General features: G+C 34.5%; 2 protein-coding genes across 3 annotated transcripts in view; one reads left to right on the top strand and one right to left on the bottom strand.

Annotated features, from left to right (window-relative positions):
- The first annotated feature begins 1,252 nt into the window (after nucleotides 1-1,252).
- LOC129254552 (peroxisomal membrane protein 2-like) lies at nucleotides 1,253-12,531 on the top strand. The gene is made up of 5 exons (XM_064113480.1): nucleotides 1,253-1,415; nucleotides 6,272-6,370; nucleotides 7,451-7,613; nucleotides 9,312-9,431; nucleotides 10,175-12,531. Exons 1-5 carry the CDS (start codon nucleotides 1,315-1,317, stop codon nucleotides 10,244-10,246), a joined length of 555 nt encoding a protein of 184 aa, XP_063969550.1. The 5' UTR covers nucleotides 1,253-1,314; the 3' UTR covers nucleotides 10,247-12,531.
- Nucleotides 12,532-13,147: 616 nt separating this feature from the next.
- Nucleotides 13,148-26,878, bottom strand: part of LOC129282897 (serine/arginine repetitive matrix protein 2-like) — a 37,351-nt gene continuing 23,620 nt past the window's right edge. The window contains exons 11-13 of one of the 2 annotated variants that reach the window (XM_064113474.1): nucleotides 26,641-26,820; nucleotides 24,734-24,886; nucleotides 13,148-17,851 (exon numbers count right to left, since the gene is read on the bottom strand). In XM_064113474.1, the coding sequence (XP_063969544.1) occupies nucleotides 24,760-24,886; nucleotides 26,641-26,820 (307 nt within the window). In that variant the 3' untranslated portion in view covers nucleotides 13,148-17,851; nucleotides 24,734-24,759. The remainder of the gene's footprint in view (nucleotides 17,852-24,733; nucleotides 24,887-26,640; nucleotides 26,821-26,878) is intronic. The other variant, XM_064113469.1, reaches the window with a different exon arrangement.

The following is a 26,878-nucleotide window of genomic DNA, read 5'->3' as shown; positions in this document are numbered from 1 at the left end:
TTGGCACTGCTCATGATATCGTCGCCCTCTCGTATACGCGTCTTGTAACTAGGCTACGAACAAAGACGGAAATATGGCGACAAGATCATCTGTGACTGTGGGTATCTGCTCATCTTCTTACATGATTTTTCTTAATATAATATTTGTATAATTATTCTTGTAAAAAAAACGTTATGAGTGCCTAATGGGGGGAAATGAACTTCTTTTCCATTTACAAAATTGTGTGATAAGCAAGTTAAACAAATCAAGTATTTTGGAGCAACATTGTTGTCTCCAAGAGTCCAAGGCAAATACCCTCCTTCGTGTGGGCCAATGGCTATGGCTTGCCGTGCCAGGCTTCATGGGAGTAAGCCTACGTACATGTTATAGATGACTTTTACTCCCCAGAAGCCTCCAGAGTCCAGGCTATGACAATGTGAATGTGCACAAGGAGAAATTGAAAAAAATAAAAATGTTAAAAAACTCCTCGAAACAGACGGCTGCCAGCCATGCGCTATAGTACGTAGCAGCTGTCTATCGAGTATCGAGAAGAAGGATCAGCTTATACTATTTACTAGTCATATAGAGAGTTGCATGCGTCGTGCCTTGATTTTCCCATGCACAGCGGCATCTAATGTCTGAACCCTTGGCTTGAGTGGACTTCGACCAGCCAAGGCAAGGGCAAGGCCAACGGGACGATGCGGCTGGGCCGGAGCTGAGCGAGGGCTGCGGATGACGTCCACGGACGTGCGGGGTGAAAACTTGAAAGGGGGTGAAATTATTTTTGGCGTAAACTTACCTAAAAAACTTGCTTTCATGTAGCAATTGAATATATCAACGTCCATATTGAATTTGAAGGGTATCAAGTCCAAGACCGGAGATGCGAAATAATCGAAAAATGATTAAAATTAGCAATTACCACCGAAAATCGAAAATTTCCGGCTTCATGTTGACAGTCAATACTCCCTTATTGGTAAAGTTCATTTTACAAAGGGGAATATATACAAAGTGCAAAAGGGAATCTCTATACCGGGATATATATCTCTCTGGTTCCATTACTACTTCAAAAAAAAAATAATTATTTTTCTGCATTATTGCTCTCTGTTACTGTAAAAATTAATGTTATTATAGATCTAACTTTATTATCTCCCCTTCTAGCAGACAGCTGATACTCAACTCCCCCATAAATCTTTGACTTTTTCCAATAAAATCGACCAATCATAGCTGACGTTCTTTTCTTAATTATGGCCAATGCATGGGAATAACCCAATTAGAGCCGCGCTCTAAGAAAAAAGAGACTAAAATATTAATGCTCGCCGAAATTATCTCGCCGAGATGGAAACCAAGAAAGAGGGACCGGGATCACTTCAAATGCTCTTTCGAGCTTATTTGAGATTTTTAAAGGAGAAGCCTATCATTACAAAATCGCTTACAAGGTTCGTCAGTTTAAACCAGTCTTTTTACAAAATTGATATTTGGGTTAGTCTAAAACTCGAAAAGAAAACGAGCTGCGTCTCGACTCGAGTCACGGCCTGACATGATCATTGGCGGCGCGTGCGAATAGCTATGCTCGCGAATCAATAGCTGAAATCACATTTCCGTTATTTTGTATCTGTATTGCACGTGAGTTAAATCGCTGTTATTGGCTTCTGTACAGGAGAAGTTATCAGTCATGTCGGGGGGGGGGGGGGGGGCAATATGCCAATGTTGTTTATCTTGGTCGTAGAAACTTTAGCAGAAAGAATGGAAATGTTTTTATTTTCAATTTTAGTGGGGGGTGCATATATGGAACTCTTTCCGAAAGAATCGGAAGAAATAACAAAATCGGCGAGTCAAGCATTTTGGTGCGTTGAAAATGGAGGACGTATTTCCGTACCTGATAGTGATGTGATGTGATGATGTGATGACAGAAAATAGTTAGGCCTAAACATTATTTTAGTATCGCCTATCGGCTGAATGAATTCGGCTCCTGTCCTCAGACTCCTCACATGAATGAATGACAATAGTGATTATGCAGACGACACGCGTCTGTCAGTTTTGTGTTTTTGTCAATTTTGAGAGGGAAGTCTAACTTTTAACAGGCTAACTGTTAGTCGCACTTAGTCGGCATTATCCACTTATTCAATGAACGAGGTTATGAATATGATATAAGTTATAACCTTGTTCTCAGAGACTCAGTTACATCTCGATATCTCCATGTGTGGCAAAATAAGGTTGGCAATGTTTGGCTATTTTCTCTTTATCTTTGGGACAAATGCTTGATTTTTTTACACTATCAGTTTCCATTACAGCTTTTCATCTTATAACTTGGCTAATAAGTAAATTTGATTTTTTTAATTATTTTTTTCTTAATTAAAAATAGAGATTGAAAAATGAAAATTTTCTTGCCATATTACTTTCCACCAATAGAGGGCGTACACAAAAATATGCCCAAAATTCAAGTTTTTGAACGCTCTGGTGAATACAAAAATTATTCCCAAGTTACAAATGAAAAATGAATGGCAACTTTATGGAAATTAGTAATTTTGGTCACAAAAGTGATATTTTAATGATTTTTTAAAGTGTGTGCTCTCTACAGCATTGGCATACCATAGTCCTACCTGTAGATTCCCTACAGGCAGGATTGTTGCAGTGAGCGAGTGGCATTATCCTGGTTTAAGTCACCACTCAATTCACTGTCCATTTTTTCAGCGGCGGTGACTTCTTTCATCTCCCATCGACTTTGTATATAACGAGCGCACACACACTGACACACACGAGAAGAGAGGTGACTTATTTCAGGATAAGGCCATGTTAGTCTTCCATGAAATTAAGAATTAAATTTGGATATGTTGATGTTATTGCTGGCGCTAGTCCAGTTGTTATTTTAGGCCAAGTAAAAAAAGAAAGTAGTTGATCGTCCTCACGCGCGCATCTTTTTTGGCTGCAGTATGAAATATTTTTCTATTCACTATTTTCAAAAATTGGCTTAAAAAATATAAAAAAGTGATGTTTTTCGTCCGCGCCCGCTTCCCTTTTTGATTGCCGCATCAATTTTCTTGATATTTACTATTTTATGGCTGCTGAAAAGCGAAAAAAATACACAAGATTGGCGAGCGATTTGCTCTCATGTGCTCTGGGATCTCTCTCACAACTTCCTGAAACAATTGCAAAGTCCGATATCACCATAACTGCGATAAAGAGAAGACTTCTGAAAAAAATTCTGATTTGGTTTTTTATTGGTAATTTTGAAGATACAATCATAAATTAGCGAGAAAACTAAGTTTCCAAACTTGGAAAAAATCACAGATGATATTATTACTATAGTACTTTGGCCTTTAGAGTATTATAAATTGATAATTTTAAGAAACGTACATAAGAAAAAGAAAAGATATTATGGTTTACCTTTGTGAAGGAATTGAAAATTAGATTAGACATTATTGGGGCTAAGGAAAAGGGGAAAGAAAGAAATGTATATTTTGCCAGTTATTTTGCAAAATGTATATCTGAGTTTTGTTTGTGACATCGATTTTTGATGAAAATAAATGCCCCTGATTTGGGTGAAAGAAAATAGTCCCGGGGGGCGGGGGGAGCACTTCCATTGACAAGTGGATACCAGGCGCAACCATGGAGTTTCAAAAAGCACCCTAAATAAGTAAAATATTATCTCGTAATATTGGTGTAATTAATAAGTTAAAACACTATTTTCTTTCCGTCACATTACTCATATTATACTCATCTTTGATTGTACCTTACCTTAATTATGGAATATTAGCATGGGGTAATACCCACAATTCTTTATTGGACAAAATATTAATTTTACAAAAGAAAACACTCCGAATTATATGGAATGCACCAGTTCGTTCTCATACAGATCCATTGTTTCTGAAACATAAAATCATGAAAATAAAAAATTTATATTTGTTTCAATTAGGTCAATTCATGTATAAATATAAAAATAATTCGTTGCCACGCATATTTGATTCCATGTTTCCCCGAAACCAATCCCTCCATAACTATCCCACCAGGCAGTCAAATGAATTTCACTTGCCCCTTCTTAGAACGCTTCTAGCACAAAATACTTACGGTAGTTATATACAGGTCCAAGATTTTGGAATTCCCTTGACGATGAGATTAAAGACGCCCGTTCTTTACTGTCCTTTAAAAACAAACTAAAATTTATGCTCCTAAAATCTTAATGAATTATATTAATATATTTATTATTCTAAACTAAAATTTTGTATCTTTTATTGCTAGTCTATTATCTATGTTTATACAGAACATGAAGCCTTATTTTTTTCCAGTTAGACATAAGATTTAAAATACAAAAGTTATAGCTTGTCTATACATTATTATATTCTACTTTTTATATTGTATATGTGTACATGCGTGTATATGTGTATGTCCGTATGTATGTATGTGTGTGTATGTATATGTGTGAATGCGTGTATATGTATATATATATATATGTGTATGTATGTGTATGCGTATATATGGTCATGTACATAATGTGCATGTATGTATAGCCATAATATATATATGCAGCAGATTAGCCTTGCATCCCTCTCCCTATCTCTATTTTTCTTATATTCTAGGCAGTGGTCATCGTATTACTGTCCACCCTCATGTACCTGTGTTGTGTTGTGTCGTGTTATTGTCTTTTGTCTCTGAATTTCACAATCCTGTATATAAGAATTTTTTTTTGCCCTTTTCGTTATCTTCATGTATTCCTTTACGTACTGTATATTTCAATATTCATTCTATCCTAACTTTTTGAGGGGTCCACATTTTACAAGCTTTGCTTTTCAGTGGACCCCTCCATTCTTCTCATGATATATAATTATATTGATTTAATTATATTGATATAAATTTGACATGCATGTTAATTTATATTTGAATCACTTATTGAATATGTATATCATTTATTCAATGTTAGATTTTGTTCATGCTTTTATTTAAATTGAATTAATTTATCTTGTATATATTGTATTATGTTGAAGAATGAAAATAAATTGAATTGAAAAAAAAAGAGTATTTTCCATATTCTGAAAATGCACCCCTTAAGAAGTTTTGGTGTGTAAAACCCTACCCTTAACAAGTGTTGGAATTTGGAAACAAAACTTAAACGGTACCCTTGATGAGTATTCCCTGAACTGAATTGACCCTGGCCCTAAACAAGTACAGCGATAAATTGTTGTGTCATGGACGTGATCACAGGCATCGGCTTTACCTTTACTTTGGGTTTAGTACCACCTCCCAAACCTCGCTCAAAACAGACGTAGTGTTGGGGCAAAAAGTACATCCCTTATAAACAGCATTTCAGTCTTTTTTTATACCCTCGCAAATACAACCGTAAACATGTAGTTTTCCTAGCGAAATATATACCCTTTTTTTCAGTATTTAAGTGTTTTTGACACCCTTACCTACGTAACGTGCCCAATCTTGAAAAAGATATCCTTTTTACACGTTTCTTAGGTCGCGCCTGGTATCAACTCGTCAATGGAAGTGCCCCCCCCCCCCCCCCAGTCATTTCCAACAATTGGGACTGGTTGACCAGTCACTGATGACGTTTGGGTATAGCTATTGGGGGAAAAAAGGGGGGAAACGAGTTGAGAGAAGAGAAAGGAAAAACAATTTGAGAGAAATTAGTGAATTAACCTAGATCTAGGCCCGGCCTAGCACTGTAGCAGGCTCGGATATCGGTGAGGAGTGAGGCCCTGGCCTCGGTCCTAACTGATAAGTGATATCCGAGCCTAGGCTTAGGGAAGAATTGGAAAACAGACTAGATTATCCAAATGCTGCCAAATTATAATCTTTAGCTGAGAGCCTCCAGTCTGAATATGAGGAACGTCCCTATTTACAGGGATTGTCTTCGTTATGAAGATTTCTCCACATAAAAATCTAGCCTTCATTCACTTGTCAAGTGCCGACGCCAATCGAGTGTGCTTATCAATTTAAACATATCAGGGTTTCATAATTGTAGAAAGATAGCCGCAAGTCATAAAAATAGACAGTGAACTTTGGTAGATTTAAGGTCACAAAATCTATTTTTAGCACTCTCAATTGCCTTCTATGTGACCCCGCAGGTGGAAGTGAAAAAAAAACCTGTCCTCATAAATAAGGACAGTCTTGGTTTTTATAGAACATTATTTCCTTATTTTCTGGGATGATCCTCATATTTGGACTGACGCCTCTACAATTCCTACCATAAGGTCAGTCAAGTATACAGATTTGTTTCGCCTTGTTTAATAATATATTAAGAAATACATCAAAATTCAAGAATCCATTTGGCTTTATTTTTCTTTCCTTTCAGTGGTTTAATTGCTGGTATTGGAGATGTCATTGCACAGAGGATAGTGGATCCTTCAGCACCTTACACAGTCAGGTCAACAGCAGCATTTGCAGTTCTTGGGTAAGAAAATCCATGAAGTCAATGTTCAATGGAAACATGCTTCTTAATAGTCTGAATGTTAGACTATATGCACTGTGATTGTACATAACAGAAAAAGTTCAACTATGCAGGCCTTCTGCCCGAACATGGAAATGTATGGCGAGCCGATATATCTGCAAGAATAAAAACATTCACCATATCTAAAAATTGAATTAGAAAAAAAAAACATGAATAAACAATGTAATTAGTTTGGAAAAATGAACTGGAAAAGAAAATATTTTTAATGAATGAGATATATATTGATAGTTTGCCATAGGCTACTATTCTAGAGTTGGTAATTTTCAGTGACATCTTTTTTACACATATTCTTAATTAAGAGCTTGTAAGCAGCATCCTCAGCAGCCCTTACATGTATGTATGTAAAGCGACTCTATGGACTTTGACTACTGCTAAGGATCTCTACCCTAAAATACATTGGTTAACCTGTAATAAAGACATTGGTAAACGTTGAAAAGGTTTGGTTTTTAAAAAAAATCAAGAAATTTGAAGTTTTTATATTGTTTATACTAGTTCCCACTGTCACTATTCGCACCACGATTAAAATTGTTTTCTTAATCGTGGTCATATCAGATTGTATCAGATCTATCGTGTAGATCGTAGACAAATTTTGAATGGCCAAAAATAATTTCATGATCAATCGTGGCATTCGTTACCGATCGCAAGACAGTAGAAACGAGGCATTATATAAAAAACACCCAGAAAAGGAAATAATGAAGACTCGAATTGTAACACGTGTTGTACATCAAATGAAATGGGCATGGTGTTTGTAGTCCTTTTATTTTTCAATTTTTGAAGCACTAAATTACGAACTTCATATGGGATATTTCCCAGTGATTCATTTAAACAACATATCACATACACATATAAAATAGGACCCTACAGCTCAGATATTGTAAAAAGTCAGAGCATTTTTAACCAATGCTTTGAACAGAGAAAGGATACAACAGAAATAGAGAGAGAGAATTACATTTTTAATCAGATACATAAATGTGTGTCTTGAGAAAAAAAAAACTTACTTGAAATTTGTTTCTTGTTTTCTAGGACCTTCTTCACTGGGCCCCTCTCTCACTACTTCTATGCATGGCTGCAGAAGACATTCCCAGGCAAAGATGTACCAACATCCATCAAGAAAATCTTATGCGACCGTCTTGTGTTTGCCCCGCCCTACCTCTTGGCCTTCTTCTACCTTCTAGGAATAATTGAGGTAGTATCAAACAAATAATGCAAGTTGGTGAATATATTCATGGCCAAATAATGAACAAATTGCGAGAAGAGTCAATGGATATACTGCGTCGAGTGCAAGGCCAAGGTGGCGAGTCAAGCACATTGTTGATGGGGGGAGGATGGTCCCTTAATGCACAGGCAAACTTGCAGTGTTTATTTTAATACTACTTCCACATCCTGGTTTAATACGTATTATACTGAGCTGCCTCAAATCTAAGTATGTTATCTTACTCAGTGAATTGTTCTCATGCTGTCATGTTTGAGCATGATTGCACATAACGTTTATAAAGTTAACTTGACAACTGCTCATACCACAATTGTTCATCCACTAGTATCTATGAAGATATAAGGTGGAGGTGAGGCTTGTGATAGGGCTTTTGGTTCAGAATCAGGTTGGGTTTGAAGTCTTGGAGCCTGTAATACAAAACTTAGCAACGATCATAGAACAAATTCTTACAATAGATTGCACATGGGACCTTTCTACAAGCATCCAGTACATCGCCATGCCTCATTATACATGCTGCATAGTACATTATGGATTGAAGTCATTCTCAGTAACCTTATCAAGTCCACTGAATGTCATGTAGAGAACTGTGCTCCGTCTTACAAGGAGTTACGATTGATCCAATCAACCTCAACTATATAGAAATCCATCAATGTCATAATTTCTTCTTCAGAAAATTTGCACAATGTACTTTGTGAACAAAGAGAAGCACACTGAATTGTCAATAATATGATGAATGTATGAATATATACATCTTATCTACAAAATGATTTGAATAAACAGGCATGTTTGATGTTGACGTTGCTGGCTTTCCTTAGTTGTGGTTGATGGGTTCAATCGCAACTCTTTGTATTCTCTTGACTGGCTATCAGGGATATACCAGGGCCAGTATTCAATTGAAAGTATTGATTTTTTTAAAGTATTTTACTTTTCTTGGCTATTGAAGCAAAATGCTTAAACTCGTATTCAGATCACATCTAAGTATTTTACTTTATCAAGCCAAATTTAAGCAACTTACTAAATGACCATTGTGACGTCATAAAGTTTGAGCCAGTAACTCGGAAAGTATTAATCAGTCTTTGTGCAGAATGTATGACTGCGTAATATCGTGTTTGGAAACTGCCTGCAAGCTAGACTTAAGTCTGGTAGGTGGCTGACATAGATTTAAGCACAATACCTAGCCAAAAAATGCGAATTGAATGCCAAAGATTTATAAGTATTTTACTTTAGCAAAATACTGAGAAAAATACTTTAAAAAAATTCTGGCCTAAGTATGGACTTGAATACCGGCCCAGATATATTCCCAATTTAGTACGATCATTCTACCTATTCACCATGAGGGCTACATGTATATGAATCTATTGAGGGAGATTGTACTGCCCTAGATTCAGAATAATGTGAATATTATGAGGCAATAAAAGCCAGAGTTCACAATTCTATGGCAAGTGCATTTCCTCATCAAGTCTAATAAAGCAAAAAATAGCCAAAATTTAGTTGTAGAAAATACATTTTTTAATGTTTTTTTTGTGTAAAATATATGGAAAGTACTTGTACCTGAATCTGACCAAAAAAAAAATCCATTTTTTATTTCATTTTAATGAGACAGTTTTTTTCTTTTTTCCCCCACTTGTCATGTTCTCTCTCTCTCTCTCTCTTCCACATTGCCACACCCAGGGTAAAGGTCATGCTCTGTCTGTAGAGAAGATCAGAGAAACATACTGGATAGCATTGAAGATGAACTGGAGGATATGGACTATCAGTCAATACATTAACATCAATTATGTGCCTTTACAGGTTAGCCAAATGCACAGACTTTTCAAATTACAATGATATATTTTTACTGATAACACAGGCAAGTCTGTCTAAGTTCATTCTCATGGCATGACTGATATCTGTTCAACATTGGCGTAGAGGAGGCAAATGATAATATTTTGCATAATTTTTGTTGAAGAATACTTTAAATGGAATGTTAACTTATGTAGACTCAACCTGTACCAACCTTTGTAGAAATAGAATTCTGAATCTTGGAAAATTTGCTTATAATGCTTCAATAAATTTGCATCACAAAGGCCCAAATTCACCAAGGTGGTTTCAATTGTTCCATGGCACAAAACCATGGTAATATGCAGGTTTTTTATACCTTGTTTACGAATGAATTTAGTGCCCTCTGTCATGAGCATTAATGTACACAAATTCAGCGTAATCCATGGTTTTGTACCATGAAACAATCAAAATCACCTGTGAATTCAGGCAATAAGATTGGTAGAGGTCAATGTTATATATGTTGAAAGAGGATAAAAGTAATTATCAAATACTGAACATAATTTTGCAATTAAATGAAGTTGATTTTTTTATTAATGCTACGAAAGAATCTGAAATTATCACATTTTATGATCGAAATCACTGGTCATCAATACAAATGTTCATGTATTTTATGAGTTGCTCAGTCACCTTTTTTACACACTTAGGACTTAATGTTCTCTGTATTTTCTCATAATTCTATCTTACATTTTTTTCTTGCTTCCTTTGTTTTGTAGTTCCGTGTACTGTTTGCTAGTATGATAGCCTTCGTTTGGACTATCTATCTAGCTGTAATGAGGAGAAGATGAACAATGAACGATAGCCTAGTTTATAGCAGGGTAATCAAGCCTAATGACATCAACGCAAGCCAATCCTTCATTTGGTCAAGCAATCTTCTATCTAACCTGCCCTGTGATTGGTCGATCAACTCAATCCTGCAGCTTTGATTCTGAGGTAAATTACACCGAAGATCAGCGTGAATCATTGCTCTATTAATTGATGTTTTTATATAAAATCAATGCATGGTTTCATTGAATGCAGATGGTATACCTTGATGTTACAAGGCAATGGATGATTTTGATATATCAGCGTAATGTTCAGTACTCACTTCTATGAATTGCCATACATGTAGGTTTCATACAGGCATCATACAATGTCAAAGTCGGTTGGTTAACCCGTTGACTGCTGTATTGTGTAATTCCCATAGTCTTTTTGCAGGGGTCACCCAATGCTAGTAGGTAATTGGTTAATCGAGTTGGGTAGTTGTTGAATCAACTGCTCACTTATGCAGCTTTTTAATATCAGTCTGATTTCTTGAAGTCCAAATCAGATTGTGTAAATAAGTGTTCGAAGCTAATGTTACATGCAATCAAACATGATATAATAAACTGCAATGAAACAAGTGATACAATTAACTGACTTTTGTTTAGTTTTTTACTAATCATAATTTAAGTTTTTATTTTGATGACGAGATCTCATTGAGTTTTAACTAGGGTATACATGTATGTTGCAGTTGATATGCACACTTGATACAGATTCAATGATTGATGATTGCTACATAGGGGAAGTTACAAATTGATGCACACATGTGAGATTTGATTCTTGGGTCACATCATTCCAGTGGTGATGCTAAAGATCAGCCCCAGACATAACACACACTTGTTTGTACTTGCATGTTAATTTGTCATTTGAAGTATAAATGGCATGGCAGATTGATTCATGTATAGTTCGTACTGCCCTTATTTTAGAATTTATACATGGTCTACATAACTTTGTAATTAGATACAAATGAATTCTACAAAGAAACGCAGTATGTACTTAATAACATGCATTTTGGCAGGTCTTGCATATGTCTTTGTAATTATTATGTCATACATAGTGTTATTCTTCTGATTTCTAGACCATGGGGAGTTGTAGTGCTTTTAATTAAGTTCATAATCAAATGAATTAACTTCATAATTAATTTGAATGCTGTATAGTATTATTGATGTGTTTGGTTTACTAGGTACTTATTACTATGGTAACTGAAAAATGGGAAGCCTACTTGTTAGTGTTGACAACTTCCATGAAATTGTCCCCTGGATTGCTGATTTTACATACATGTATGTTCTGAGAAAAATGTCTAGTTTTAAAGTTTGTATCCTTCTGTGGAATACACACTTTGATTGATCTTTGCTTGAATCATCCAAGTAATAGATTTTCAAGTAATAATATAAACCCTTATAACCCTAATGTTATTATATGAATGTGATTGTTATTTGCCTCTGTTTTTCTATAAAGCCAAAGTCATTTTGTGATTAACAAACAACCACTGCTCGCTCATGGTGGGTTGTATACTGTAGTCTGACTAAGGAACAGAGTATGCAGATGCCATAGGGGCCTGTTGCATAAAATTGCAAGTGATGGTAACTGTCATGAACGGTAACTTAATGAAATCTGGAATTTGATTGGACATTTATGTTTAAGATTAATTCATGAGTGAGAACTGGTCTCGTATTGTCAAAATTCAATCAAAATACTCTTGTGTGAGATCATCTTATATTCCACTGTTGTTTTCTTGTATTTTCAGTTCAATAATTCAATTGATCATGTAAACCCTCAATACCCTACAATTCTATGGTAATCTATGCAAGGAGCCCCCTGCATTGAAGTTTACATTATGTTGTATAATGTATAGAAAAAAAAACATACATTGGAGTTTTTGTAATATCGTTGCCCAGACCTCAAATATATTTCAGACATAATAAATTTTGTTCAATTGTCACGATCAAAATATTATGACATTCCAGTTGAGAAAGTAGTTAAATACTGTATATGAAGCACCAACTCTCCCACTTCTGGTTACTGAAACTTACATTTAAGTAGGTTTCCATGGTAGTTGCTATTGATGGCCGAGTTACAATTAAGGCATCATGCAACGAGACCCTGAATATTATCTGCAATGAATATAGTTTAACCACATTTCTATTCATTTTCTGAGAAAATGTGTCGCTATTTACCTACTCAATGCTTTACATAATGTATGAGAATGGAGGAAAATAAAAAGTATTTTTGTACTTCATGAAAAATATGATTAAAAAGTGCATATAACATATCCCTTGCCTGTCTACATTTCTGTTGACTGTTGTATTATTGAGAAAAATATGTGACAATGATAGCATTGCATATTTCAACCTTGTACTTTCAAAATATAAATATACAAAGCAGTGATCATTGTAGTGCCAGAAAATATGCTAGTGGGCAATTCCAATCATTCCAAACGTGTCATACAGGACATTTTGACAATAGTCTCTTAGCTGAATGCTTGATAAAACTTTCTTTTCTGTCAATGATAAAGTTAAAGCGGGTAGTGATGTGAAAGACTGATAACCAAAAAAAAAATTAGTACAGGTGAAAGGTGTGGAATTGCCCTAGTATAAATATCAACTTTTTTCTTTTTAATCTGATTTTATTTTAATATTCAGTATCTGTTTAGTTACTAGACATTGAATGAATTACATGTAACTTGTGATTTCAAGCCAAAGTGTTCCAATAAAGAGAAGGGTGTTCTGATATCATTTTTTTCTTACTTCATTATTTTAAACGATTGAAAATGGAAACTCTGTCTTGGAAGCTTTCAAGATATTTCTCTCCCTCCCCTCACAATCTCATTCTCCATTGTACTTTCTCTCGTCAGAAAAATCAATGATGGCAACAAGATGAGCAAAAAATGAATGGTTGTATTTACTTTATTCATATGTACATGTACAGTATTTTCTTATTTCATCTCTTCTGTCCACTCGCAAATGAATACAACAGAAAATACTCATAATATCATGAAACCCCAACAACAGCACAGGAGTAAAGTGGTACCATACAGCCAAAATGCTTATAACAGTACTTTGCCTTACCCCACTGATTCATTACATGTGAGATTTCATTTCCACATGATGGCTATAATTGCATTTGAATTGTGAATCCTAATTATTGCATAAAGGATGTTTCACAAAGATTAAAGTGCAACTAAAATAAATGCACCTAAATTCCCAGCTGTGTGTGTGCAATACATAACGCATCACCTCATTGTCCAGATCATGCATGGGTGATGCACAATAACTGCATATTCGTAGTCATCGATGCGGTTACACATTTTATTCTATATACATGTTGGTGTTTAAGTATGACTTTAAAGTCACATTTAACTTTGTGAAACACTCCCTTCTTGCAACTGAGGATTTCAATGAGATTCACAAAACTAAATTGAAAAAAAGGGAGATCTATTTGCCATTTTGTTTTAAAAAATCCAAATGCTCTCCCCATACACACATAACTGAGACGCTAAATATGTTGTGACGTTTCACACACGTGTGAACGTTACAGTGATATGGGCACAATTAGCGGCTTTTGTCATTCATGCCATTTTGGAAGGAATGATAATTGGCGGCATTTCCGGTCGTCGCTGGTTTTGCACGCCAATTTGTGTGCAGTCACCCACGTCCGTATATGTGGATGTCATGTGACTTATCCAGCCAATCAGAGACATGTACCCTGCAAGGCACCGTGCATATGGCAACCTTGACACAGTTATAAGACCTGCTTTTACATACTTTGCTCATTCTCCTGAAGACGATAAGTACACACTTGTCGAAACGTCGAGTTTAAGTGGTCCTTTTAAGGACCAACATTTGCCCATTAAAGATACATAATTTTCCATGAAACCTACTACACTATTACAATAAATTACTGCAAAATGTGACAAAACAAGCAAACTTCTCTCTGACACTATTATGATCAGTACATATATTATCATTTCCTTGATATTGATGGCAAAATAGATCTTGAATGGGTATAAGGTTCACCCAAAGATCAGTCCCGACGAGGACTATTAGGTTGGAAGATTAATGGTGGGGAAATGAAGGAGATGAAAAAGAAGGCATGAAAAAGAGAACATATATTCTACACTACACATGAATTTCTTGAAGAGGAATGATCCTGTAACATTCACAATAGAAAGTAGGATATCTTGATCTATTGAAATAGGCAAATTGTTTACCAATGTTTTCACAAATTTTCTTTTCTAAAAAGACAACCATGGATAATATCCCTTGATAAAAATTACATGAGGTATCCTATAAACATCAACTTTCTAGGAATCTTGCTGAACTTCATACACATTACTCTACAACTTGGGAAAATGTGCAGTTAAAAACTCCATTGTAAATGGGGCAACACATATACTGATCAAAATTGTGGTTATGGTAGTTAATATTTCCTTAATATCAAAACTTGTAATGATGACCTGCAAATCATTTAGGAAAATTGGTCAATACATCAATATTATTCTTAAAGGTTGACATGATATGAAATCAACTAGAATAAAAAGAAGGGTAATGGTACAAATTATTCTGAGCACATATTAACTGAACTTCCCATAATGTGGAAATTCATGTCATTTCGCACATGTGTTCTAAACTTGGCACAATCCATGTTTGTTGCAGGCAACAAGTATAAAGTACCACTTTGCACTTTTCTAAAAGGGGAATCCAACCCAAATAAAAGCTTGTTTTTAAAGAAAAAAAGGAAAATCAGACAAGTTGATAGGTGAAAGTTTGAACAATATCGGACAAACAATAAGAAAGTTATGAATTTTTTAAAAGTTGTTATTATTGATAATTACTATACCCATGGAGACATCAAATTGGCCGCATATGTGATGTCATAGTGATGTAATGCAAGGACTACTCTTCCATGTACTCCTAGTCTTAGGGATCTCAATTTTAAAACAGACAGAACTTTCTTTGCTTGGCCCATTTCTTTCAAACTTTCACAATTCTGTTTTATCTATTTTTCTCCTTTCTAACACAACATTTAATGACCAAGGCTGGATTCCCCTTTGACTTCTTAGCTTCAAAAGTTTTTGAGCAACACAAAATTTTGAAGTTTCTCAAATTTATTCTTTAAATACAACTATGTACAATTCCTTCAAAAGCAGGAAAATACAATACTAAATAGTACAAAGCCACAGCACACAGAAAGGACTCCTAAAAATGCATATTGTATATCAATGAGTTTTGACTCTCTTACAAAGTTAAGGCATACATTACAGTGCTTAAAGATAACCAACAAAGGGTTCAACAAATGACTGACAAGTGCCCTATTTATTCATCTGGCAATCAATTTAACTCTTAAGTGAATTGTATACCATAAACTTGTGATTGATATCGATTAATTGGTTGATTGTGTTTCTCATTTTACTGAACACTGATTTGACAAAAGAGGCTCGTATTGTAACAAATAAATGTGCTCATACAGAAAAGAATACCTCCTGAAATAGATGCTAGTCACACCGACTGTCTAGAGTGGTTGTGACTTACGTATCAATAATTGCTAGGTTTTAGGTTTTACAGTTTTGGACTATATTTTGAAAATGTGTGCATACAGATTCTGCTAGCCCCCCCTCCCCCCTTTAACACTACTTGGTGTGAAGCTACAGACTTGTTCAGACTTGGTACAACAAAGCAGAACAGAGCTCAGCAAAAACCTTTTGAGTTTACAAAGTCAGAGGAATAAGAGGCACCCACTGGTTCATCTGAAAGTTAAACATTTTAGACAATTTTAGACAATTTTGCTTCACACCCAATCAAAATCAAGGAAAACTATCGGATCTGACAACTTGTCAAACAACAAAACATGTAGACCGATCAAATTCTGTAAAAAGCTAGCACAAAAAAACGAAAAACTTTCGAAATAATGATAAAATCATTATGGCACCATTTACATGTAATAGGATGTCATGATGAAAATCATTACAACCCGGCAAGTTGTCCCTGCAAAGCTGAACAATTATTTTTGACGGTTTCAGTGTAGGAGTGTTGATGAACATATGCTGAGCTGTGTTGCATCATACCTGAGCAAGGCTTGATGCTAGTCACACCAACTTTAACCGACTCCAAACCAAATGTCGGTCCATCATGGTAAATAATTTGATAGATTCGGTTGGTCTGAAGTCGGTTTTACCTGTGTGAGTGATTAAGGCATCCCACTTGACTACACATAAAAGCTTAATGAGGGAATACCAGTCTTTTCTTCTCTACATGTAGTAATGTTAACACAAACGATACAAGTAATGGAAGAATAAATAATCAGTATTCAAATTCATGAGAACTGATGACGAAATATATATACAGCAAAGAGAATGATTATCCTCCTGTATGAATGTATCCTGGAACTCTTAAAGAAAACAAAATCAAACCGAGATATAAGAAATATATTACACAGCAGCAATATTACACGTTCCCGAGAAAATCAGGGGGATGACTCATCCACAAATAAAATCAATTCTGAAATGGCTGTATACCAATCTTAAATTGATGTTATCGCACTTCAAATTGATTTCAATTGTTAGTGAATCATCCCCTGGCAAGCTAGGCAGTTATGACTGGTCATGAATAGAATAGGATTTAAAAAAAAATTAATCTGGAAAGCATTTATCTTGTCACAATGAAAGTGGTGAACATAAGAATGAAGAGTGGAATGTCCAGTTTCCATTGCAAAGATTGTTTTTATTAAAACAGATCTTGAAGAATATATAGACAATGTACCAAATTGTTATTATCAATATTATATGTGGTTAAGCCCACCATTCTAAACTACTATTCATAAATCGATTAGGCCTTAACAAAAGCAGACTGGGGCATCATATCACTGCTTCATAGTTCGAGTTTGCAAACACCATACTGCTTTGTATGCAAAGTAACATTTAAAGATGTCAGTAATTTGAAATTTTATCTCTAAGAACATTCTTGTTAAACACTACCCTGGGATATATTTGATTTCTGTTTTAAACACTAACTATCAGAGGTTGGGTTTAAATGAATTTTGCAAAGAAAATACTAAATGTAACTTTAAATACTTCAAAGCAAAACTAGTTTATAATACACAAGGTTTAACGTTTAAATGACTGGAAAATGTCATTATCATCCTGTACAAGAAATTCACACACAGATTCTTTTGACCCTATCATTTATATACAACTGGAATAGATCCACCACGTACATAAAGGTTCTAAATTGCACTGTCATATAACTCGTATTGCCAAAATGTTATTTTTGGTTAAATAATCTATTTCATTCCGCTGCATGTTTACTAGCATAGTAAACAAGGCAATTTTATGATATTTCATTTCTAAAACTTTTTTTGTTTCAGTTAGAATTTACCGGCTAATGTTTCCTTCTTGACCAATCATAACTGCCAGTCACCGAACTGATGTCCCTCCCGGGGACTTATCATGTGATCTGGTATCATGTGATTTGTCACGTGATCTTGAAGGTGACCTGCTGTATGACCTATGTTCCCCATGGTGGCTGTAGGGTGAGGAGTCCGAGTGTGCTGGGCTGGCTGCGGGCCTGTCGTACGGAACCGGCAACTTTCTCGCACTGTTTAGGAGAGATAGGCAAGATTATGAGTACAAGCAAAGCTCATAATAATAGACAAAATTTTAATTCCTAATGTAAGAGGTGGATACACAAGCAGGTTTAGACTTCAAGAAATTGACTTCTGCGATCATCATATTTCTTCAAATTAAGAATATGGTGGCCAGTGTCACAAGATTTAGCACGTGATGATCGGACTTATTTTTATAATCGATGATATAAATCATTATGTGCGTTGAAGTGTACATATCACTTGTGTGAGTAGTTGCAAAGTTTTGTGGTACAGGCGCTTGGAGAATTATCATCAGAATTAAAAACTGAATGGGAAAAAATAGGGTTCTGTAACATTAACATGAAGTAGTACCTGATGATAGAAAAAAAAATCTCAACTGATTGAATTGGCCATAATACACAATCAGTTGTGAAAATCAAAGGCTAACTTTTGAGGTACAGACCCCAATTTGTGAATTGCTAAAATACGAACAACCTGAACAAATGTTTGTAAAGTTCGTAAAGTTCTGCATTGAATTTTTATGCTTTTTTTTTTTCATTTTTCAACATACATAATATATAAAAAGACTTTGATCACAACTTTTAGCAAATACAATGCCTTCTTTGGTTTTATCAATGCCTTTAGTGGTTGTATCGTAACTTCCTAGCTAACAAGGAATTACCAATGTTATAAAAGCAAAACTCAGTCCTTTGAAATATGACCAAAAATATTAAGGCAAAGATGAAGTAAATCACAAAATCAATATCTCCTCAACACAATTTGAATAATCATTGTTAGCTCTGAGTATCCACCTCAATACACACTGTTATATTTATGGACAGGTCCACCTTGATGTCAAATTAGTGTTTATACAAGCAGAAAGATGAGAAGAATAAGGTAAATAAAAGCAATAATCAAAAGTAGATTCAGAAAGCTTGTGTCAATTTTATAAATTCTTATTTCAGACTTTTTGGGGGAATGAGCTGATGTGATATCACTCCTCCAGTAAAAAAAAAAAAAAAAAAAAAAACATACATAAAGAACTAGTCAAAGGTGAGACATTGCAAGAGGAGATTTCCAATGTTTTCACTGAATCTCTTTTTGACAGGGCTGAAAAGAAACATAATTGACCTAATTATATATTTCAGAAAAAAAAAACCAAACAAACATGGTGGGATATCGCACAAAGTAAGATTTTGATCAATTTGGTTGAATCTTCATTGATACTGGATCATTCTTGTATTACCCGTAATTAGGTATTTAGAATTATGATTAAAATTTCAGTGTGCATGACTAGAACTTTTCAAAGAAAAGAAATTAGATTTTTAATCCCTGTACTTATAACACAGGAGGGGAGCACTTTCAATTGATAGCAGCTCGTTTGTGATTTTCTGATTGCATCTTTAAAGGTTAACTTGTACCAACCTGTCTCTTCTCTTTTTACTGCTTGTATAAAACCAAAATTTGATAATCTTGAGTGGTCTTCCCTATCAATTAATGTTAAAAATTCTTTAAATTAATGCCCCCTCCCCCCCCCCCCCCCCCGATAAGGAATTCAAAATGAGAGACTCAAATGAACTTTTCTTGACTCTAAATCTCCTTACCCTGAAGTCAGCACATGCATGCTATAGGTTGCATTAGCATGCAGTTGGACAAAATAAATAAGCTATTTAAAAAAAAATATCCTATATGCTATCTATGCACATCATTTGACACCATATTCGACGAAAATCATGTCAATCATCTTATTCATCAAATCAAAATTAAAATCATACATCCGAGTAGTGATACAGTAATTATAACAATCAAATATATGAAGTGCTATTCAAATGTCATTTTGATATGTGCATTTCTTTGTTTCATATTAATTTGAAGACACACACACACCCACACACGAACCACCCAGACATTGTGAAGAGTGAAATAAAGCATGACGTATTTATATAGTTAGCATGACTGATTATATGGCTCATGAAGTTAGATTGGTCAAGGTTAGATTTATTGGCTGGAATTAACAAAGATTTATTAAATATAGTCTAGGTTAATGCAGTTTTCAAAGTAAAAGTGAGTTTGATTTTGGTACACTAAGAAAGGTGTACCTTGAAATTCTGGCAAGATGTACCATTTTTTTTGTATTTGTATGCTTTGGTTTAGCCTATATAGTATATAATTTTAATCAACCCAAAGTTCAATTAATCAACAAAACGTGGAGTTTAAACAATAGCAACAAGCATTATTTAGCACCCACAGGTGAATGATGCATTCATCAACAGACTTTTGGAAATGTAATGTAAGCTTAACCAATCCCTTGTACCATGAAATTTACACAAGCCAAGGGTCATATTTAACAAACGTGTGTTCTGGTCACTGATGTCAGAAGCATTTATTGATGATATAGATTCATTATAATCATTTTTATCAGAATATGATTAAAAAGCATGAATTTGCACTTTTTATAGCCATTGGAATAAGTCTAATATTTCAATTGATTTGAATATCCTTGTGTGAAATTGAAGCAGCCACTGCATTAAAGGAATAAGGAGTACATCTGACATAAATTCAATTTCTCCTCATGTTGGATTATATTTAATATATAATGTAACATTCATATAATCAGAAATCACTTAGTTTAAGAAATTTATTGCTCATTTTATTGAAGCTATTGAAATCAAAATGACGATTAAATACATCAATTTTAAAGGCAAGAAGTTTGAAATTATTTCACATTGGGTGGGAAAGAACAATTTTTTCATGATCAAGAAATAAGTTATTTGTATATTGATTTCAAATAAACATATCAACAGAGGTCTATCCAAAGTCTAAAGACCAACACCCTTTTTCAAATAAAAATCTTTAAAAACACAAAAAAGACAGTGAAAGTCATCAATATTATGCAAAGGAGCATGATATCTTGTTGAATTAGTAGGTGAAAGTTGTTATACCAGTACAAGTTAAGAACACACTTCATCAGTGCAAAAAAAACACTTGAAAAACATGTTAGGCAATTAATAAAACTGAAAATGAAGATCATTGATTTGTTAACACAGCACACAAAAGCAATTATTAGTATGAACACAGCAACTGAGCATAAGTGTAGGGTTAGATATGTGATGTGAACACACACATGATGTCACAACTGCAAGTTAAAAGAGAGAGTAGTTAGTATGAATAACAAGGTAACTGAAAATGGGCAGTGGTAATAACTTTGTTAAAGTAATTTCTTGTGATCCTGTGCATATTATTAATATTCAATTTACTATCATGAGAAATACAATTATTTTTTAGTTTGATATCATGAAGACCGTGAAAATAGTAAAATCACTTTTGCATGGCAAACAAGAACACTGCAAATAGTGAAATGATATTCAGAATTTTCTTGGTGAGAACGGATTTTAATAATAAATTCATGAAACACATATTACAACAAGGATATTCAGAACAGAAAACCTAGAACTAAAATATTCACATTCTACAAACTCTACAAATAGTTTGGAACACCCTAACCATCATTTCATTAAAGCTCTCACCACTGACAAGCTATCAATCAGTGTCAGTTTCACAAAAGTAACACTGATTGTCAGTAGTCCCATCAAAGCACAAGGATATCACTGAAACAGTACTAATAACAGCTTGCAAGTGGTCATGATCTTCAAGAACTGGTGCCCAGAGAGCTTGTGAGAGGCTTACCAGCCACAGCAACAAGTAATGGATGCAGCCTTCACTTTAATGAGAGGTTAGTGTGATACCATATCACTTTCAAAGTTCCAAGGAGCAAAGTTCCATGAATCTGAAATGCTTAGTAAACTGGGCAATCGAATTTCACAATTCATATACATGTTACAATTTCTTTAATTGTTTTATAATAGAGAAAGTCATTTCCCTGTTTGAAAGCAGCTCAGGGGAGACAAGGAAGTGGAATCAATGAGCTGACAGTCTTTACAAAGAGGTCCCAATGATTCAAATAATATTCTTTTTAAAATAAGGTCTTTATAACAAGGTGAATCAGGTTCATGCCAATGTCATCTGAATCATTGATTTGTATGAAACATTTTTTTAATGACTAAAAAATAACAAAAACATAATATTTTTTCTACTGTTTGCCCACCCTTATTCGATCTGCCTAAGATGTACAGTATATAATGCAGAAAGTTATGAGATGTGTTAGATGGCATGCATTTTGCGATGAAAGAATTCCCCTAAAACCATATAAATGTAGAATTCATTTTTTTTAAGACAGAGTAAAGAAATGGAAAGATATAGAAATTTGGATGGAAATCGCCTGCACATATCCTTGGGAAAAAACAACAACAAACAAGCATACACAACACTTATACACAAGACAACCATCATGACACAATATGCAAAGCATGCATACACTGTACAATGCACAATTACACACAGATATACTAACTATAAAGCCATAATTCTTCCGGTATAATAAAGAGTACATGTACTTACAACAAATACAAGTTTTCAACATAAAAACATGCAAGCATGCAGTAGAAAAGGAAAGAAACTGGTATGATTATTCCACAATACATGCAACACAACAAAATCAAAAGAATTAAAAAGGGGAAAAATTAAGGCTGACTTCTAAAAACTAAAAAAAAATCATAGTTATTTTTCAAAATATAAGGACAAAATTACAAAGAAGCATGTTATCTAAAGAGATCATGTTAAAAAAGTTACAAACCTAATTTAAAAAATATATGCATTTTATATTCAATAAGGGTGAATGAAGTAATTTCAATCTAACAATTCCTCATCAATGTGACGATGATAAAGTTAATTACAATAACATACAAGATCCACAATTCTAAGGTATGCACAAGATACAGGAATAATGTGTGAAGCAATTAAAGCGCTGCAGCACACACTATCAAAGTTCATTAGTCCAGAACTGTCCTTCTTTCTCATTTGAAATAGACAACAATGTTGACTAAAATGTTAGGTATTATTTTAAACAAAAATCTTGAAAGAAAGATGTATCATGTAAGAAAACCTATCAGATAGAAAAAACCTCTCAAACCATTCACAAAATCCCATACCTACATGCCTACACATGTATATATATATATATATATATATATATATATACAGCCATTGAAATGAAAAATACAAACAAGCATGCATTTTGTGAAATGAACATCAAATAATGTCTAGACTTCCCACACAAAAGCATAACCCAATGAACATGAATTTTTCATGCAATTTAAAGAAAGAGTTGCAAACTGTAAAGTTGATTGTACAATTGCAGAGAGATGGCATACATAAGGCTTACAAAAAAAATACAAATAAAGCCCATGCAAAATTGCTGATTAACATGAAAGGCAGCTAAATAAGAGTTTCTAAGCCAGTACGAGAATGCAAATGAACTTGTGTGTATGGAATATACGCACAATGCAACAACATTGATGCATGATTGCAAGAGTTCAGCTACAGAATTTTTTCATGTTCACCCAATGTACATGCAACAAAGCTTTCTATAGAATGTATGGATTAAAAGCATGCATTTTCTACTTCAAAGGCTATGATCACATGCAGATGTTTGACCACCACCAACATATCAAAAATTAAAAAAAAACATAAAATGAAGGCATGCATGAGATGGAAAGAGCTTATTGCTTAACACTCTGAAATGAATTTTGGCTTTGGAGTCCACTATAACTATTACTTTTATTCATTAAATAAATTTGTTTGTTATTATTATTATTATTATTATTATTTGTTTGGCGTCACCTGTGCCTGGGAGGCGAAATGCGAACTGAATCACTATGACCCGCAGGTCTCTCCTGTTGCTAATCAAGGACCAATTGTATTTTCAGCATCCTTTTATTGAGACCCCTACAATGTACATACCAAAGTAACACTGGTTATGTATCTATTTGTAATTTAAAAAAAAGTATCTTCATAAGAGACATTTATATGGAGGCTTTCACTTGTTTCTGCATTACCGGTACTTCCATTTACTATTTAAGATTCAACAGCTGCAAATGAAGTTCAGATATCTCCTTTTTTAATTTCTTTTCTTTGGATTGTAAAATTAAATCTAGAAGAATAAATCATGTAAAATGTTTTGTGAAAAGGGGTACACATAAAAAAAGTCCAATTCTGTATACCAGCATTACTTGGTAGAATGGGATAAAGGTGCATTTTGGCAGATTTTACAACAAAATGAAAATAAAAAATAAAAAATCAGCTGATATTCTGATTAGTACATCATACTGCGATTGGCAGATGTATAAAATCTTTCAATATGAAAGCTGACCTAGTTTGAATGTTTTTTTATAATATGTACAGAATAAATGGGAATTTCCCATTTTTACGAAACCTATCAGAAATGCACCTTGATTGGATAATGAATGCTGTTAGTTAATGAGTGTCAGTGTATGTATGGCAGAGTTAAACAACTCTGCGGAACAGGATATTGCTGCTATAATAATTGTTTCACAGTATATCAGTAGCATTCAGTCTTACTGAGTGATATCCAATTCTCAGCATTTTTTATCAGCTTTTTCATTTTTGTAAGCATTCATCTTTGCATTACAGAAATAATTAAAATTTTTCAATGAATACATTTCAGTCAATTGAATCCGTCTTTCTTTGCTTTTGTTCTTCTACACTACAGAAAACCAACAAAAATATATCATTTCTTTCAATTATTCCAACAGTCATAGCAGCTGTAGGCATTTTGAGCACTGCATCTTACTATGAAACAACTAACACAGCAACAATATTACTTATGTTAGCATTTTTCAAATCATGAGGCACTGTTATCATATTATGCAGCATTCTCTATGCATTCCTGTGAAACAAGGTAAAAAAAAAGTTTGAATCAAACTATGGTTAGTAGATGAATACAGCTAGAGAGTAAAACTTGATGGTTCCCCTACATTGTGTGAAGATTGGGGCGGTGCGCTCATCGTCTGTAGTAGCGATCTCTATCTCGAGATCTTGACCGTGATCGACTGCGGTCCCTGCTGTTGCGTCGATGTCTGCTACGATCATTGTAGTAGCTGCGATCTCGGCTGGATGATCTCCTACTGCTACAAGTTCGAGAGGAAGAAAGATATGTAAAGTCATCACCCTAAACTAAATCATAGCCAAATGAAGACTTCTTTAATGTGGATACCAATTTGTTTTTTTTTTTCCTTTTTCCATAATTCAATATAACTGAGGATATTTTGAAGAAGAAAAAGTATGTACTAAGCTGAGCGCATACAAAGGAAGTCTTATATAAACTATGCTACACTTTAAAAAGAATAACAAATATAAATAGTACAATCATGCCACTGAGAGAGCATAAAGGCCCAGTCACACTGCTCTGTGCAAGCTTTGCGTGTAACTTGCGAGTAACTATTTTTGCTACCCGCAGGTCGGCCGCATTGACAGTATCTCACACGCAAAAGTGCACACAAGTCTGATTTGCACGCAGGAAAGTGTTGAACATGCTCAAAACATTGTTGCGGGTGAGTTGCGGGCAATCGCCCGCAAGGCTTGCACGGAAAGATGTGACTGGGCCCTAATTCATGACGACTAAGCATTTAACAATGATCTTATAGTATAGCAAGATAAAAACATGGTAAAAGATACTTAACAACATTACACAAACAACAATATAACAAAAGCACTATCAACATGCACAGAAGTGTATTATTCAGGTCCACGAGAAGGATTATTCTCAAAGAAATAAACCTCTTTCTCTTTTCTTAATCAAGTCCAATAATTTTTAATTTTTCAAGTTGATCAGTAAAGTTAGAATTGTGCTTCCACACTGTGATCCAAACCTAGAAATTTGTTACAGTTCAAGTGCTGAAAATCAACAATTACACACAGTGAATAATTGTCTCCATGAGAAAAGTGAAATATATTTCAACAAGTATTCTTAAAATTATTTCAAAAATTGTTATTGCCAACCCATCAACATCTTTAACAAAAGAATGGAAATGAATTATTGAGCACATACCAACTCTCTCTCTACATCAAAATAAAATGATATTGAAATTCATTGCTATTTGTAACAAATGTAAATTGAAGTGTTTTCATTTTGATTAACACTAAATACTGTATTTGTGGATGTGCTTTTAATTATTTACCAATCTCTTGCATCTATTGAGTTATTTCATTTCTTTTGGGGGGTAGTTAATGTCACAAGATACCTTAGTATTAGACTGGCCATAGAATAAGCATTATAGTGGTATAATTCCTATTTTACCCAATCTGAAACTGATATTAAAACAAGAGTCTTCATTGCTAAAAACTGGGAAAAAATCACAGAGGATGTTGATAGGCTGAATATATCCTTCAAGATAACTGCACTTTGTGGTTCACAGCAAGCAACACAAATGTGGAGCACAAAAGAACAAACAAATTCAACGTTTTTCTCCTTCATGGGTGAATTCAACGTTTTTCTCCTTAATGGGTACATTCAAACTTGGTGTTGACAGCTGGTGTTGGTGTTTTGCCAATTTTAACACTAGCCACAGCACCAGAACTTGAAAAAAAATCTTATGCTTAAATGTGATAGGCAATTTTGGGGTAAAATAACATTCGGTGTTGGTGCTGGTTTAGTCCGCCTAATGCTCTCAACACCAACACTAACACCAACACCAAGCTTGAATACACCTACAGTGATATCAAAACCTGCATTAAATCCTTTGATAATGCATTGAGGTCCACGTGAAAGCTCAGGAAGATAAAAAAAACCTGTTGACAAAGGATGTGATTAGAACAAAAGCCAGCATCTAAACTTCAAATTCTCAAGAGTAATGACGGCCAAAAGGAAGATGGTTTATATTACCTTGTGATTCTCCTCCTGTCTAAAAAGCTAGGGGAATCCCGGCGTTTGCGGATCGGTGAAAAGTTCTTCTCCTTGGTCTTGGAAGTAGGGCTCTTGCTTCTCGACTTGCGGCGTTCATATGGGGAGTAACTGAGAGAACGGGACCTCGAGCGTCGACGCTCCTTGGAGTAGCTGTGAGACCTGGATATGAAACAAAGACAATTCAAACAGTCCTTTAATTATCATGAGCATGAGTCAT

Source organism: Lytechinus pictus, chromosome 2 (genome assembly GCF_037042905.1).
Source record: "Lytechinus pictus isolate F3 Inbred chromosome 2, Lp3.0, whole genome shotgun sequence".
NCBI classification, from domain to species: domain Eukaryota; kingdom Metazoa; phylum Echinodermata; class Echinoidea; order Temnopleuroida; family Toxopneustidae; genus Lytechinus; species Lytechinus pictus.
This window is presented reverse-complemented; position numbering and strand designations above follow the sequence as displayed.

Coding starts and splice junctions, on each gene's coding strand:
- LOC129254552 (XM_064113480.1), top strand. CDS start 1,315: ATGGAAACCAAGAAAGAGGGACCGGGATCACTTCAAATGCTCTTTCGA. Junction 1,416..6,271: donor ATTACAAAATCGCTTACAAG/GTTCGTCAGTTT, acceptor CTTTCCTTTCAG/TGGTTTAATTGCTGGTATTG. Junction 6,371..7,450: donor GCAGCATTTGCAGTTCTTGG/GTAAGAAAATCC, acceptor CTTGTTTTCTAG/GACCTTCTTCACTGGGCCCC.